The 18,534-nt window shown below is 35.8% G+C and overlaps 1 protein-coding gene across 1 annotated transcript; it reads left to right on the plus strand.

The window, feature by feature from the left end:
• Nucleotides 1-1,825: 1,825 nt before the first annotated feature.
• On the plus strand, nt 1,826-18,250 carry kitlga (kit ligand a). The gene is made up of 10 exons (XM_082159434.1): nt 1,826-2,236; nt 10,755-10,862; nt 11,478-11,534; nt 11,629-11,784; nt 12,298-12,511; nt 13,092-13,127; nt 14,933-15,021; nt 15,117-15,229; nt 15,491-15,547; nt 15,634-18,250. The coding sequence occupies exons 1-9, from the start codon at nt 2,222-2,224 to the stop codon at nt 15,519-15,521; spliced, it is 819 nt and encodes a 272-aa protein (XP_082015560.1). The 5' UTR covers nt 1,826-2,221; the 3' UTR covers nt 15,522-15,547; nt 15,634-18,250.
• Nucleotides 18,251-18,534: the final 284 nt, after the last annotated feature.

Genomic DNA, 18,534 nt, shown 5'->3' on the forward strand with positions numbered 1-18,534 from the left:
TGGCATCTTTAACACAGGGCCATATATGTCCAGTAGCAGCTTGCCCCAAACCATGATGTCGAAGGTTAAGTTGATCCATCTTGGGTTAACTGACCAATTTATTTTTTAAGTAATAAACAAAACATAATTGGCCAATTTGCAAAGCTCCATCCCTTTTGGTTCATCAGACAAGCTTTGAAGAATATCCCACAGGAATGAAAACGGAAATGGAGATTTTTGTAAACAAAGTAGTTTTCAGTAAATGTCCTCTTAAAATGTGCTGGAAAAAAAAACTGATTGAATATTATTCTTATGTGCAAATAATACTGTAAATATGATATTGTGGAGATGCCTGCACTAATACTAAACACAAATAATGATAAAGATATGGTTTATGGTTATGGTTGACAAGATATGGCCTTTTTAAATATATAGCAACATACAATTGTGCCTACTTAACAAGAGGTGGTTCTTCCACTGACACATCCATGAAACAAGTGAGACATAATAATAATAATACAAATGTCTTAGGTGAAGTTATTTATGGGGCACTTTTGTATCTATATTGACAAATCATTTATGAATTATGAATTGAAGGTGTTACATTCTGAACTTGCAATCCACATTGAAACTTTACAGTAGACTGTACACCAGATATCAAGCGAAGCCAGTGTTTTATGTTTGCTATATTATTCTAGTAAAGTGTATTAACAGTAGCCTATATTTAAAAGTTGCCCACTGTATGTATGTCATCTTGAATGTTCAGCTATTAAATTTTATTATTTTAAGTTTAGAGAATACAATTCAAATAAAGCATTCGGGGTGCTCTCATTGTGTGGTAGGGCAGGATGGGGTAAGATGGGTTAGTGGATAAGCTGTCACCTCCTCGTCTGTCTATCTATCTAGAGCCCTGAGCTGAGATTCACATTAGAAAAGTGACAGTTTTTTTGTTTTTTTTTCAGAGTATTTGCTACACCGCAGGTAGAATTCATTTTGTGATGAAGTATATTATAATAATTATGGGTTATGATAAAAATCAAGCTGGCATTTATGTGTATTCAATCAAAGTCAAAGGGTAATCTAATAATGTGGTCTAAGTTTAAATGTTAGAAAAAGAAATCAATTTTAAGACATCTTGCCATACCAAAAGTGGACGTTTCTGTATAATGACCCTTATATTTTAAATGTATATCAAGTTCAACTAATAGGCTAAGCTTTGCCTCTAATTACAGGAAATATTAGCCTTCAAATAACTTTAAAATAACTTTTAAAAAAATAAATTAAAGAAGACTTAGGAATGGGGTTAGTTTAATTTTTTTATTTTTAAAACAGTTAGTTTTAGCCAGAATACTGTACTACTGCTGTAGATGTCACTGTTTACCTCAGTGTTAGCACACGTCTGTCACATTTGACCATTTATAACACAGACAAGTGAAACACGTGTGATTTGAGCACATGAGATTTGCACATAAACTTCAAATAGTGCAGTATGAAACCAACAAAATCACTTCGCTGCTAGTTTACACTCAATTTTCCGTTGGCGAAACTTTGAATGGTGTTTTTTATTCAAACTTTGAATACATTTCTTACATTTTCCATTACAAAATCTAATTTAGCCGATTGTTTTGCTCTTCATCGTCTAGGTTAAGACGTTCTTTTGATATATCGCAAGCACAGGAATAAGATGCCGTAAAAACGCTCCCGTGATGGAACGTTTTCCAGAAAGATACCAAAAACCACATTTCTATTACGCCTCAGGGCTAAATCACTCCAGCGCCAGAGACTAGCTACAAAACTAATTGCTGTCACGACGAGCCATAAACAAGTGACCCCATCCTGTGAAAATTAGCAGGAAAACATCTCCGTTTAAATAAATCTCAACTGGACGTTTGTATGGTGATTGTGAAATCGATTGAGTGAGACCCAGGGCAGTAGACGACCGAGAGAAACTGGGGTGGGCGGGAGTGCGCAGAAGTCACACGATAAAAAGGCTTTGCTCTTGGGAAAAAAACTCTTGATTCTTTCCGCAGCCTTCCGTTCTCCATCGTGCGGTATGAAGCGTCTACCTGGATACTTACCATCATTACGCAAATTTAGGTGACTTTCTTTCCCTCCCGACTTGGATTCTACTTTATGATGATTTTGGATATGTACCTTTGGGATGAAGAAAACCCTTTCCCTGCCCGCCGAAGTAAGATAAAATAGGGTTTCGCTGACATTGGAGTTACTCCTCTCGTTCCATATGAAGAAGTCAAACGTAAGTGAACGGCTTTTGCTTTAACGCGAGTAATTTAGCGTGAATCACATGTGATTTGCATTTGTTTTTCGGTCCGTTGCGCTTGCAAAACTGCGCTGTCTGCAGAAGATAACTGGAGGAAATGTAAATGAACACAATAGCATGTTTATATTACAACACATTAAAGCGATAGTCTTCGTCTTGTCAGACTTTCTTGCATCGAATTTTAAGTCCGCATTTAATTGCCACAATCTATTTAGTAATTTCTACTCAATAGCCTATGAATTTTCAGAGTTTGAGCAAATGGTCGAAAGTGCAATTAAATGATCACCTTCAAATTGTTTGAAACATTTAAGGCAGGAAATAAGCTTAAGTTTTCGATTTCATTGGGATAAACTGTTTTACAATGGTGCGATCTTATCAAACGTTCGCCCTGAAAAAAATTAATCAGCTTTTTATTGACGTTCAGTTTGCTATATTATGTCCTCGACAATATGTGGTGTCCTCTTGACGATGTAGCTTATCTGAATAATATGACAATTAAAACATGACAAAATGAGCGATAGATATAAAGTCCTCGAAAACGGAGATAAGAGCAAAATAACAATGATCAAACGGAACGACCTTTAGACATAGGCCTACACAAGTGCTATACATTAACATATTTTGTGAAAACTAGATTTTCCTGATACGTTGATCGCTATCTTAGACATGTTGTACAACGAGAACTAAAGCCAGTGGAAATGGTTTTCATTGACTGGGGGATATTTAGTCGAAATGCATCATGTCTACCAGCATCAACGCTTTCCCTCCTTTCTTTGAAGTGAACTATGTCAAGCTTTGCGCTTGTCTTTTATTTAGCCTACTGTACATTATGAGCATTCACCTGAAAAACATTTGCCATGCTGTAAAGGATATTTCTACTCTCACATCAAGGCGTCTTAATCTATAGTGATGTATGAAGAGCTGACAGAAGTCATTCTCCTTGCTCCTTTGCCATGCTTTGAATTTGCATTACCTCTATCTGGGAGTAAGGCAGTTTTAAGATGATACATTGGCATGAAATGTTGGAACATTCACTTGCTTCAATAAAACACTTAGCCTACCATATACTTAATTTCAACTTCAGCAGTTTTCATCTGCACTCGTAAAAATAAAGTAAAAAAAAAAAAAATTATTGAAGAACGCTTAGCATCCATGGATCCTTTCCATTGCACAAAATGTTCATTATAGTGGAAAAAGGTTTAGATTATTAAAATCTTCTTCTTCAAAAAAAAAGGTTATTTCAAGGAACCTTCAAGGTTCTTTAAGGGAAACCAAAATGTTGGTTCTTTGGCATCGCTGCGAAACCCCCCTTTAGAAACTTTATTTTTAAGAGTGTTCCACTATATTTGAATATCATTGCTTTCTTGTTGCCATTATCACCTGTAACATTATTACACAAAATAAAGTTAATCATTGGCAAACATAATCACAGGGAAGCGCTCTCATACTGTACACGTGACAGTTTTGATTTCTGATCAAGATTGAGACATTTCATCTTGTGGTTATTCTATTAGAAAGAATTCGGTGTATGGGGAAAGTGTGTGCAGCTCCGTTTCAGTATACAGTATTCTGTGGCTGCAGTTAAAAACCTAACCTAGAATGTGGATAATCCTTGAACTCATTTTTTTTTCCATCACCCTTGACATACATCGGCCCCTTTGCCAAAACTTATGCACAATTATGTGCAACATCTAGCATGAAAGCAACATCTAGCATGAAAGCAAACACCTTCGATCATGTGTCAAGCCCAAAGGCAAAAGCAAGTGACAGTTTGCAATGTGACTATGAGGAAGTATGCCATGCATCGAAAACTAGCAATCTTGAAGGAGGTGAAGATTGGGAATTTTGCATTATTGAATTTCCTTCTCTTGAGTAACTAATACCAGATTTCTGTCTGGTATGTTCTTCACACGTCCACATGAAGCGCACATACACCAGTGCTTCTTCCTGGAAGACTCCATTGTAGAAAAATTTTGAAATGTGCAGGTATTTTGACTGTTGACATTCTTGAGTATGGACTGTATTATATGTACAAATGTGATTTGTGTGTTTAACCTCTGAAATTAGACATGGAAAAAGGTATATTAGCACCTCATTGCAAATGAAATGAGCTATTCAGTATTGTTGGCGTAACTTATGTTGTATAGCATAGCATACCAGTTTCCATTCATAATCTTTAAAACTGGTTTTAATGACAACAAATCTTTTAAGACACGGCTAGCACGAACCACAAGATTTTTTTTTAAGCAATGGCATATGCTTGTGTATAAGTCATAAGTACTTTTTTTTATTTAGTAATTTCAACTTTAAAAAAAAAGCACATTTAGTTTGCAAATCCCTGGAAGGTCCTGTTACTGTGCAAAAGTCTTAGTAATATGTTATAAGTAATAAGTCTACCATATGTTAGTTAATATGGGATGTTGCAGCATTACTGCAATAAATACATAGGTAATGTGTTCTGAAAATATATTTAAAAACACACAGATGGCCTGCATTATTTGCAGTGCTTTATAGGATGTGTTGTCCATCAATTCTCTCATAAATTGGCTCTCATATTATCGTTGTCTTTTCCCATAATTTAAATACTTTTACTTCAAATCAAATGTTGTAGATAACCATTTATTGAATAATTATTTTAAATGATTGTTGTAGTCTACTAAAGCCATAAGCCATTTTCCTCCCTAAAATCACTGTAACGTATATAGCATAATGTTGTTGTTTTTTTAAACTGCAGCAATAGCACTATAACATATGAAGACAATGTTTAATAAAGAGTTATTATTGATGGGCATTTTGGGGTATATGGTGGAAGGATCTTGGTAAGAACAGATTTTCTGGATTTTGCTGGAAATGTTTTTGTGATGCAGTGAAGTCATTTTGATTGGGCTGTAGATGAACGATACTGTGTTGTTGTGTCTACGTTTAAGAAAGTTTATGGACCGTAAATCTGATTTTGTCATATCAGATGATTCGACTGTAAACATCACTGATGAAGGGAAGGTTTTTATATAGTGTAAAGTAAGAAGCAGAAGTCTACTAGGCACTAAATTAACCACTAACCCAAACACACAATGAGCAGAGTCAGTGTTCAGACAAAAAAAAAAAATTGGCACATTAATAAGTTAATACATAAATATGTGGTTTAAAATAAGAAATTACCATTTGTGTTGTGGGTTGAACCAAAATTTAATGGAGCATTATCGCCAACATCATTAAAGCCATTCCATGAAGGCTGTTCACCTATTTACTTTGTTTCCATATCCTTTTAGTCCTTATATTTACCTGGCTTTGACACTGGTTAAGCCTAGTCCAAATAAAAAGGTTTTCAATAGCGGATGGCCATTTACAATAAAGGGTGAAACTTCATCCGTGTTTGGAAAGAGCTTAATTGTATAATGGACTCTTTAAAGTGAATTGAACCCAATGATAGAAATGAAATCACTGGACCGGCAAATAAATCTCTTGCTTTCATTGGCACACTTTGTAAACTGAATGTCAAGAAAATTAAACTCCGAGCATATAATATGATCCTCATCATTTTTTTTATTATTTCTGTATTATGTGTTCCATTTGTCTGTTGTTTTACAGCAGAAATTGGTATACCCCAAGTAGCTTTTCAATGCCATGCCAGCGTCATTTCATGGCTCAAATAAAAAGTAATTTCACGTTAATATCGTTGCATTTCTTTTCTCTTAGAACTGATTTTCTCAGTGTTCTCCTCAAAGCTTTGGGTGGGTTCCATTAGCATAACTACTTTTCTTGGTTAGTTCCTGAACAAGGCCTCCTCCCTCCAGGACAGGCTATTGCCCAGGCTATTGTTATTTTTGCTCCCACCCAGTCATAGAGTCCCTCTAAATTAGCTATCAAATAGGCAGATCACATTTCATTGGACTCCTGTGGCCTGCTGCCCTCTATTTAAACACTCATAAGGGGACAGTGTAATTGATGCTGCCCCAGCTAGTGTAAATCCACTATGTCTTTTCCAATTGTTTCATTTGGTTTAAGATGTTTAGCAGCACCCAATGACTTTGACTTAACTGACTAACCCCATTGACAAAACAATAAATACGAAGCACAGAAGTGTAGAGTCATGGGTGGTGAGGAAGAATTTGACATTCTTCTGTCTTGGCAACATGAGAAAGCACATATATTCTTTGGGACATGTGATAGCATCTTTAGCTAGTGTTTATTCAGTTAGCCAGAGGTTTGTAAAGTGCACCTGAATGGACACAGGCAGTCTGAGTGCAATTTGTTGAAGCAAATTTGATTTGTGTAGTTTTTGAGTGGATACTGGTCGCTGACTATTCAACAGAGGCTGAAACGATTATGCTAGTTTTCCGGCCACTGATGTTTGTCCTCTTGCTATCCTGGCCTGCGTAAGTTGATCACATGGTTTTACAAAGCTGTCTTCCGGACTCACTTCTGGTCACTTTTTTAATCAAAATTAAGAGACTGTATGTTCAAAATCTTTCATCTTTTTCCTTGTAGCATGAATTGTTAGCATTTGTGGCATTGCTAATATGCAGCTAGCTGATATCAGTCATTGGGATTCTGCTTGTTTTGAAGTGTTAGACTGATGTACACCATGAGATATATAAGTAATGACTGTGAAAAGATGAAAAGAAGGAAGATAGATGGTGACTAGACATTTTTCTGGGCACCATGTGTTACACAGGGCTCTGTTCTCACTAATAAGATTATGTAGTGAATGGTACATTGTTCAGAATGAGCTTGTACGTCTGGGGAGCTTGCAAAGTTAATAAACCCTTGCGATCAAAGTGTCTGGTCAGCATGACTCTGGTGATTATCTTATTCTCTAGCCGACAGAGTTACTATGACATGATGTTCAAAAGGAAGGGTTGAGTTGTTGCTCTCTTTTTTTGTCACTGCCCCGGTGTTTATATCAGCTCATGGTCAGCCATAATGAGATATTGTTCTCCTTTGTCCAGCTAAGTGAAAGTCACCTCTTTCATTTAATGTGTTGTAGCTAACACTTTCAAGATGTTTTTTTTTTTTTTTTATCATTCAGGGGTCTGTACTATATCCTATCAAAAGCCTGTTTATTTAGACCAAGAGTTTAAAAGAAATGCGCACTTGTGAGTCACATTGCAGTCACATTGCAGGATATGACTTATCTATTATGAGGGGGAAAATGCAATTGCAATATAGTGTCCGATTTCACAATGTGACTACATCTTGCAATTGTAACTTTATTGTAACTCAATTGTAACTTTAATGAAAAACAAAAATTCAATTGAGATATAAAGTCATGTTGTATACTTTTGCAATTATAAAGAAAAAAAGTTGCAAAAGAGTCACATTGTGAAATAACGTCACACAATTACAAGAAACAAAGTCGCAATTAATTTGTGAGATATAAAGTCACGTTGTTGGATATAAAGTAATTGAGGGGAAATTCACAATCCAAAGTCACATTGTGAGTTATAATATTACAATTATGAGAAACTAATTTGCAACTGGGATAAATAGAGTCACATTGTGAGAAATAGGCCTAATACTTTTATTTTGTCAATAAGCTACTTATAGAGTAGAATAACCCTATTTTGGATCAAATAATTTTTCTTTATATACAGAGCTCTTTGTAATGAATTTTGTTTTATCTTGGAATAATTTGTATCTGTTATATTTATATGTTGTTCAGTTGATCCTGTCAGCGGTTCACTTTGCTTGCACTATATTGATTTATGACAGTCAGCGTTGAATTTGATCACAAGTGAGTTTGAATGGTTCGCATTTAAATGGGAGACAGAGGAGGATTTGTTGTTGTGTCCAAAGTACTTGCTGAAATCGTAGTTCTTTCAATGAAGGCTCTTTAAAATCTTGGAGGAAGTCAAATATTGGATGATTTAACCAATAAAACATCTGGGCTTCCATATGTTGCTTCAGTCACCAAATTTCAACAAATCCTCCTCATCTGGTTCACGACACGCAAGAGCCCTTTACAGTCTCCGATGATGCCGTCTGAAAGACTTGCTACGGATAAACTGCTTGTTCGAGTGCGTACTAAGTTCCAGATGCTGTGTACTAGCTTTGTTTACTTGGTTTGCAGTCCAATAATTCAAAGCAAGACCTAAGCATTTACATATGGTTAGTCTTATTTATAGTTCGATGCAAATAAACATGCCCTATTTAACCAGGTAGAACATTTTAGGAGAGTTAGTTGGAAAGGAGATATATTTTTGTCTTTGAATAGAAACTTACGATTATTGCATCGTTTTTATCTTATAAATTTGTAGATTTGCTTAAAAAGCCCATGACCTGCCTAACAGTATCAATGTATGTCAATTTAATGTGAAATCATTGATGCCATGATGTAATCGGTGATGAAACAAGGTTCTTCCTTATGACTGTAGGTAGGACTTATTTACTTTTCATGTCAACAGCTGAGACCTTCCAAACATGCTCTTCAAGAAAAAACTGGTAGCATGGAATTGGAGATAGGCCTAGTTTAAACTTGTTATCTAGTGTTAGAGAGGTAGACTAGTTTATCAAAATGTTCTTATATTTAATATACTTTAATTTGCAATCAGGAAGGAATCCGGATATCTAATGAGAAAAAGTGTAGAGGTGGATTTTATTTTATTTTATTTTGAACAATGAAAAGTATACATTACGTACGTTTACGTAAAACACCAGCTAATTAAAATGTTAGTTTGCTAAAACTGTTACTAAATAAAATGCTAGTTTTCTTAAAAAAGGCTAAATAGAATGCTAGTTTGATTAAACATAAGCTAGTTTGTTAAAAAAAGACAATGAAATGCTAGTTTGATAAAACAATGGCTTAATAGAATGCTATTCTTTTGCTATAAATAAGACAAATATAATGCTAGTTTGTTAAAACAACAGCTAAATAGAATGCTAGTTTGTTAAATTAATGCCTAAATGGAATGTTAGTTTAATTAAACAACTACTAAATACAATGCTAGTTTTTTTGCTATAAAAAGACCAATAGAATGCTAGTTTGTTAAAACAATAGCTAAGTGGAATCCTAGTTTGCTAACAAAAGACAAATAGAATCTTTGTCTAAAGTTAACAATGGCTAAATACAATGTTAGTTTGATAAACCAAAGGCTAAATAGAATGCTAGTTCGCGAAATAAAAAAGACTAATTGCTAGTTTGCTATTAAAAAAATGGCTAAATTGAATGCTAGTTTGTTAAAACAATGGCTAAATGGAATGCTAGTTTGCTACAAAAAAAGTCAAATCGAATGTTTGCTAAAACAATGGCTAAATACAATGTTAGTTTGATAAACCAAAGGCTAAATAGAATGCTAGTTCGCGAAATAAAAAAGACTAATTGCTAGTTTGCAATTTAAAAAATGGCTAAATTGAATGCTAGTTTGTTAAAACAATGGCTAAATGGAATGCTAGTTTGCTACAAAAAAAGTCAAATCGAATGTTTGCTAAAACAATGGCTAAATACAATGTTAGTTTGATGAACCAAAGGCTAAATAGAATGCTAGTTTGCAAAAAAAAGAAAAGAAAAGACAAATAGAAGCTAGTTTGTTAAAAAAAGGCTAAATTGAATGATAGTTTGCTAAAAAAACAAAAATAGAATACTGCTTGCTTAAATAAAAGACTAATAAAATGTTACTTCGCTAAAACAACAGCTTAATGGAATGCTAGTTTGGCTAAATTGGTTAACATTATCCAATACCCTGCACAGCCTTAGTGATGTCAGTAAAAAAGGAAAGTTGTTTCAGAGGAAAATGATTGCATGTTAATGTAAAAATTAACTTTGGAATAGCATGACTCATTCACAATAAGACAAGAAACATGAATTAAGAAAGTAAATATGGTCATTTTTGATTCATCCACTTTACACAAGACCCCTGCATTGTGCTCTAGCTGTTTTTGAACTTTTTTTAAATGCAAATGCCTTCTGAGAAATGCATTCGATCAGGTCACGTGATCCCAAAACCAAACTCATTTTCTAAAATACGTAATTGCAGAGCATCAATTTTGTAATTGTGCAATTACATACATTACATAGCATCTCGCAGCCTGACAGCCTGTCCTCTAATGATTCGGCTCTTCACCTCTGTCGGCTCCCTCTCAGAGCAAAGCTGAAACTCTTTCTTTTACTGGCCCGTTTCTCCTGACAAGGCTCATGCATTGTTTGTCTGGGATCACACTTGTAATCAGGGTTAAGAGCAAATCTGCCTCTTGTTATGCAACAAGCTCAAATCGCAGGTCTGGAAAGAGTAGAGCAAAAGCTTTAAGCTCTAAGCCACCATGGGACAACCAGCTTTATAGCGGCGGAAGGGAAGGAGAGTTTGCTAGACAAAAACGTTCATTTATTCTAGTGAACCTGACCCGGATATTCTTAAAATAGCAGTGTAAACATTTTCCGTTTTGCCTAACACTCCTCTAAACAATGAGATTATAAATTAGGACACAGATCTGTATTATTAAAAGATTTCAGATATGATCTATTAGTCTCAGACTGATCTTTTAATTCTTGTTTTTTCAGATTTGGATATGCACCTGTGTCCATTTATTGCTGTACATTACAGTTGCTGCCTATTCCAGTGAAATAGGAAATCCCATTACAGATGACATCAGGAAAATTTCTTTGTTGGTAAGAGCTTGGACATTCTTATCTCTCCAGTGCCGTGTTTTTTCTTTTTTTCTTTTTTTTTGAGCTTATTTTTTGAAAGACAACAGCAAAGGCTGATTTATCGATGCTCAAGGGAAAAGAGCTGAAATTTATTTCATGTGTGTTGGAATGAAAGCTGCAGACATATGGTTCAAAGTATGATAATGGAGTCGTATACATGAAAAAAAAATGCTTTTCTGCAGACAGCCTCTTTAGAAACATCAAAAATCATTGGCCTGTTGAAAGTATTATTGAGTTTATCGCTATGTTAGAACTTGTGAGTTGTTTAATGGTATTCTTTTTCCTTTAGCAAAATATTTATGATGCCAAATCACTGGCGTGCCATTTGCTGAAAGGTTGATGACCTGAGATTAAAATTTTTATCTTTTAAAGTAAATATGTGACATATGTTGGTGGTTTTCATTTCTGTACTTAAGCCAAGGTTATAAAGCAAATTACAGTAATTCCTTGTTTATTTTGTGGTTACTTAATAGTAAATTTTCCGTTTTGCATCTTTATTGATGATCAAATGACCATGTGCAGTGTAGTCTTTGGCACTTAGAATTGGCTTTTTATGATTTATTTCTCTCCCATTAGAAACAGAATATTCCAAAAGACTACAAGATTACAGTACGTTATATACCTAAAGAAGTGGTGAGTTGTTGTTATTCAATCTTCATTGAATCATTCACAGCAATAAAAGCGAGCAGGCTGATAATGAAGTAATGTCTTTCATTTTTTTTTCAAGAGTGGTATGTGCTGGGTGAAGCTAAATGTATTTCACTTGGAGGTGAGCTTAAAAGGCCTGGCGCAGAAGTTTGGGAACATATCCTCCAATAAAGATAATATAGGCACTTTTGTCCAAATACTGCAAGAGATGCGGTATCACATTGGACATGGCTTGGTAAGTTACCTTAACCAAGTGATAACAATAAACAACTGTTTTTCATTCAGCAATTTTGTATATCGGTGAAATTTCTTGTATGTTTTATTATTTTGATATATTTGTCTTTTCAGCAATAGTTTCCCAAAAAAATTTGGTAGCACTTTATTTTACAGTTCTGTTCCCCATGTACATACTATGTGCTTATTATAGTAATTAAAATAACTGGGCAATAACTTGGTACTAACCCTGAACCAACCCCTAAACCTAACCTTAATTAGGTGTATAATCCATGTAGTTATATTACCCAGTACTTTCTGTACTATAAAATAAAATGCAACCAAAAAAAAAAAAAAAATTGGTAACCAATGACCAACTTTTGTAAAATGAATAATTTTGTGAATAATTTGTTTTATTGTTTATATTACTATTTAAATTTCTATTTCTAGAATTTATTTCTATATCTTTAAAACCAATTTTTTTTTTTTTTTTTTTTTTAAAACGTAAATCAACAATTTTTTTCTGTACCTTTAGGAGGATTCAATGCTAGAATTCGAGTGTCATTATCTAGAGGAGATGTGGCTTACGGCAAAGTATTTTGAATATGTGGAGGACTTTTTCAACACTGCCAATTCGTCGAGAGAGGCAGAGGATTGCGAGCCCCCGCCATGTCCCACGACGTCCACAAAAACAACAGTAACGACAACTACAACGGTGTCGACAACGTCAGTGCAACATAGTACAAATGGTGAGGCGCATGTTATAACCAGTCTTTAAGGCCTTTGTATGAAGGCATGGACACCATGTTGTCTGTGTCACTTTTTAATGAAGCTATTGAGAAACTGCAGAATGTCGTTTGTGGAAGACCGCCCATTTGCAACTGAGGTTTTAGATGTTAACACCCGCTTTTAAATCATATCTCTTGTGGCAGCTATGGTTGCAATTTTGTGCATGTTGCGTGCGTGCGTGGGTGTATGTGTGTGTGTTCCATGCCTTTTCAAACGAAGCCGCTGGACAAAACAAGAGAAGGCAACATGTTTTTGTCAGCCCTATTATGACAGAGTCTCAGCTGAGTTTCAAAACCAAGAGATGCTCCCTAGTGAACGGCATGAAAGGGAGAACAGAATCGAAGTCCAATTGTCACCATGTTGATTACAGAGCAATCTTCAGATCTTCCCAAGCGCAAGCTCTTTCTTTCTAAAAGCGGACAGATCAGATCTTTCATGGGGCGGAGAGAAAAGGAGATTGTGTCCGACTTTTTAAGCATCTAACAATGAACGGTTTCTATCTGAGACTTTTAATGCTTCTCTGTTTCTGGCTTTCTCTAGAGAAACGTAACGGTTTGCCTGATGACCCCGAAAAAGGTGAGATATCACATAAATGTCTTCAGTCATCACTATTGTACGCTTCCAAGGGATAGTTGATCCAGAAATGAAGAAAAAAAACATTTACTTATCCTCATGTTGTTCCAAACCTACATGACTTTCTCTCTTCCCTGGGACACAAGAAGAGATACATCTATTTTCCAAATGATAAAATTGAATAGGGAATAAGGCTGTTTTTATGTTTTGTGAGGGAATCCAGGAACAACATGGAGTTGAGTAAATGATGACAGAAATCGTATATAATTTTTTAAAGGGAAAACTTTGTAACTTTTGGCTCTCTAGCGGTTAAAAAAACAAAACTGCATTGCAACTGGCTTAAGAGATGTAAGCAGTTTAGATGGAAAGGATCTCAATCTGACTAGCTGAAGACATTACTGTAGCTATACCCATTAATAGACATGGTACTTCCTTGAAAATAAATTCCAGCACTGCGCTACAATAGCCCATAGTGAAATGATCCTTCACAATAGATAATGCTTTAAAATAAACTCTGTTAGAGAGCTATTATCTGTTCATTTCCAATCCCTCAGTTCTTGGCATCTCCAACCAGTGTTGGTTCTTGTTTTATTACGAGCTCTGTCGCATTCTTTTTTTGACAGCAGTCTCTCCTCCGTTCTTTAAAATGGTTCGAGATATAGCTGCTCCATGTAAACCTTTCTCACTTGTTGTGACAACTAACATATGCCACTCCCACACCATACATGCGGCACGTCGGTAAATTAAGGAATGAACTTGCGCTCCCGGGTGCGGTTCAGCGAAAAGAGGAGGCGTGTTCCGGCGCAAACGTTCCCTGATGCTATTTTGCAGGTTTAGAAAACAATTCCGCCACTGACCAGGAAAAACCTAGTCTAAAGTCAGTGGCGCGTTGCGCATGTTATTCAAATGCTATTTTGAGGGCGCATGCTTGGCCATAATGTAGCGTGTGCACAACGCGCATACACTTTGATTCTCTCATCTACACAGAAGCAGCAGTTTTCATTTTTGCAAATCATACATTATTACAAGGAAAAATATTAACACACGAGGGAAATCATTGTTGTGTCCATGGTTTGATTGGTTTATTTCACGTTACGCCCAAACCACACCTATGAATAATGAAGCTACTTCAGACCAACCCATTTTAGATTTGCGTCGGGCGTAAGAGTCATTTATCCCGCCAGTATAATAGCAACAGCGCCCAAGACCCGCCCACAAAGTTACTTGCGTTTCGCGTTTGATACTTGCATTTCAGATCGTTAAAATAGGGCCCATAATTGGCTTAGCATAGTAAAAAAACACGTTTTGGAAGAAGGATTAATGTTTAGACTCATTATTTAAATTTAGTTAATTTTTAACAAAAAAAGTCCATAGTGTAAGGCCTACCATTAAAACATTTTATTTTATTTTTCATTTTATTTTATTTTATTTTTGGTGATCTATTTCTTTAACATTTGTTTAAAGAAGACACTATCTATTGAGGAAACAAGGAATGACATGAGGTCAATGAGATGAGGTCAAATTTTATTTTATCTATCGAGGAAACAGATAACATGATGTTGAGTAAATCATGACAGAATTTCTATTTTATTGTTTATTGTTTATTTTATTTTATTTTTGATTTTATTTTGTTTGATCCATTCCTTTAAGATTTATTTGAAGAAAACTGTCCAACTATGTAAGTCAGGTCAATTACTAATAACATACAGATGTACTCTGTAAGGATCAAAGGTTATCTTGCTATCTGTCACTGTCTAAAGAAGTGCATATTTGTAAACCATAATAAAACCAGTCTAATTTGTCTCTAGGGGCATTCCTTCCGAAAGTTGTGGAGAGCAGTCTTATGTCGCTCCTCGCCATCCCGTTCATCGCAGTGGTGTTTTTGTTGGTGTGGAAGGTACGTGCGGTGGCATGTCCTGCTGAGCCTTCAAGATCACAGCATTTTCACTTTATGTTCTGATTGGGATTGTTTTTTGTCCGTTTGTGGTGCAGATTAAATCTAGAAGAAACGCCCCCGAAACTGAACGGAGTCCAGAAGAAGGTCCTGCCCTTTTCTCAGGAGAGGAAGCCAGTGTACCCCCATTAGATGTGGAGATATCTGAAAAGTAATGTTTGCAACAGTCAAATCTGCATAGTGTGCTGTTTTTTACACTTTCATTGACCCTTAAAATATTTGGATACTTAAGTTATACTTCAGATTGGGCACTGCCTAAATATAAATCACATTACATGTCACTATATAGTGTTTTATCCATTTATATATAAATAAACATTCTTACATTTATACATTTTAAGTGTGGCTTAAGTGGCAAACATTTTTGGAATTTAGTTTTGTACTCAATTGTGTGATTGATTTTTTTTTCCAGAAACAGATTAAATATTATCATGGCAGTGTAAATCCCGCCCCATCTTAACCAACGCAGGTGAATAATGATTTAATAAGTTCTTAAAATAGTATTAACTTAACCTACTTTAACACAATCTGTTACTGATGGATCAAATTTTACAGTCACTGCTTCAGACGGCACAGGAACAAACAATCACCACCTCCGAAAGATTCTCTTACTGAACTTCTAGCTGTGAAGGACACATACAGGCCTGAAACTGCTCTTTGAGAACTGATGCCCTATTATCAACCACTGCTGAACCCATTGGGGTAGATACGGTTGCTCCTTCTGAGAACTTCTGAGAGTCACACTTCATGCTCTTTAACACTTCCTTCTCCTCTCGGAGACCGCAAGGAGACTGTGCAGGAGGAATTAGATGAAAAACAGAACAAAAGCAACACGGCATTGGATTCAGCCGGAGATGTCAAATAGCCAAGCGCATTTTTTCGAGCGCAGGATCCGCAGTTCAGAAGGAGGGCAGCCATATTATTGCTTGAGAGCAGATGGCTATCGAAAAGGAGTTAAAGCAGAATCGACTACCTCCAGCTGCTCTGGTCCATCTCCTTCTTTCTTTCTTAATCCTTGTTCTCTCTCTTTCTTTTGGTCTGGGCGTCCAAATAGACGCCTTTTCAGTTTTTTTTTTGAGTGCTTGAATCAGTAAAGTCATTTTCAGATTGTATCATCTAATTTGTGAATTGTTTTTATTATCACTATAGACTGGTGGTGTGGACTTAATTTATTTATTTTCTGAATATGACATGACACCTGCATGGCATCAAATATCCAATGAGATGAACAATACACAATCATCTCTACCTTAAAAAATATCTCGCAATCCTTAATCGCTTGTGTACAGTAAACCCTACATTCATACTAGCTACAACCTTGTAAGTACCATTATAGCTCCTCATCTGATAGACGCTGTTACGTGAATGACTTTTTAATGCTATATATCATATATTAAAGTCTTTTCAGTACACCCGCGATTAATGCACTTAGTTCCGCATTACAGCTTTTTATAAAGTCTGTTGCAGTGTTTTTGAAGTCATTCTGGTGGCTGCTAATTTTATAGACGACTCCGCTTTTGTCAATGGTCATGAGAGTTTTATAGCTTGTAGATTTTGATTTAGAATAAAAATCAGATTTTCCTGCCATTCCAGAAGCAAATTTATTCAAATGCATCAGTCAGACTTAAGATCAAAACAAACTCAAGTAGCGTTACGTCAAACAAAACGGTACACCACAAACAACAACAAAAACAACTTATTCGAATACAGAAATTCATTGGTCCTTTGACGCTGTCGGAAGATCTCGCTAACAGTACAAACAAGTAACTATAATAGAAAAATGTATGCTTCTACTCAAATTTTTGTGCCTTTTCATAGCATGGCTCTCCCTGTAAAGATTATTTTTGGATAACCAGCCATATATTTATTACGGAAAAAAATTATGTAATAATGTTATTGCACTAGTCATATATATATAATTAAAAAAAAATCCTCGAGGACATTTCAGATGACTTTCCAAGAAAAGCATAACACAATCCGGTTCCGGCTTCGGTCTTCTGCTGAGTAGGAAATCAATTTATGCATGTTGACATCTGACGTCTTGGCGCTTAATCTGTACATACTGATTTATGATAGCTACAACTCATATAGACTAGTGCTAATGACTTTGAGACGAAACTCAGTGGAGATCAGATTTGATTTTATACCCTGCTTTCTCAAACTGGTTGTAATGATCTATATCCTGTGTTGTGGGGAATAACCTGTTGTCTGCCCAGTCTTTGTTTTTTTAGTTAGAGCACGACAGTTTTTAAGATACAGCATGTAATGTGAAGTTGACATTTGGTAAATAATATCTTGTACCGTTTAAGGTGGATGTTTACAGAGACTCGTATTAACATTGGCAGCGATGGAAACGTCTCTCATTGTAGTGTTCTAACAGTTTTCATGCAGTTATTCCGACAATCTGAGTCATTTTAAAGCTCTCGATGGGACATGTCAGTGAAAACTATTGACTTTTTCCATCAGAGATTTTCTGTAAACTGCTTTAGATCGTCTCAGTGTAGTTCAGGGCAGTGCTGGTAATGTTACAGCGTGAGGTCACAGATGATAAACATGCAAGATTCATTTTTATGCTTTGAGTTCTCAGTCTGTTTACAGGGTGATGACGCTTCTTTTGGCGTCTTTGTTGGTGCCCTGATAAGGAGTCGATAAGTAATAGTGACAGATATGCTGCACCAACTTCAAAAGTGGGAACATTCCTACATGTTTTATGATTTTTTTGTGTGCATATGGCATCGCGCCCAGTCTTAAGACCCCCTCAATCACAAACCATGAACCATATGAGCCAGCCCGTGAAATTCCCACCACTGCCCTGTTGGCGAAGTGTCGGAAAACACTGTTGCTCCGTTTTGTGATGCTGAGATCTGAGGAACGTACAAGGGAACCATTTTTTTTCTTTCAGATTTGGCACGTCCCAACTGCCGCAATTGGATCCTGCATCATATTTGTAAGACTGCAGAACACAGCTAGTCAGGAAGCCAGTCAGGGTGCCAAAAGTAAACAAGGAATTGTGGCCCAGTCATTGTCTGGGTGACAGTCTACTGTATTCTGTATTTTATATGAATATATGCAAATATATGTATGAGATGTGAATAAAGTACATTTATCCACCATTGCTGAGGCTTGGGTGGGCTTACTTCTCATTATGACTAATAAAACCATCATAATGACAGTTGTGCTGTCTGCTTTAATTTTGCTTTTTAATATTGTTGATAGTTTCCTGTTTTTTACTTTGTTTTAAAAATGTACGTAAAATTCATATGGCGAGACGGTTCACTAATTTTCTCACGCTCATGTTGTTCCAAACACATTACTTTCTTTCTGCAGAAGGAAGTATTCACTTAACTTCCTTGTCATCCATTGTAGGTCATGAAAGTTCATCAGAGAAGTGGCGGATAATTTTTTTGAGCCACATCTTTTCCACAAATTAATTGATCTTGAATCCTAAATTATTCA

The sequence above is a fragment of the Leuciscus leuciscus genome (genome assembly GCF_965113295.1).
Source record: "Leuciscus leuciscus genome assembly, chromosome: 25".
NCBI lineage: Eukaryota > Metazoa > Chordata > Actinopteri > Cypriniformes > Leuciscidae > Leuciscus > Leuciscus leuciscus.

Excerpts from the sequence above, each read along its gene's own strand:
- kitlga (XM_082159434.1), top strand. Across the intron at positions 11,535-11,628 it reads GTTATATACCTAAAGAAGTG|AGTGGTATGTGCTGGGTGAA; the intron begins GTGAGTTGTTGT and ends TTTTTTTTCAAG. Across the intron at positions 12,512-13,091 it reads AGTGCAACATAGTACAAATG|AGAAACGTAACGGTTTGCCT; the intron begins GTGAGGCGCATG and ends GGCTTTCTCTAG.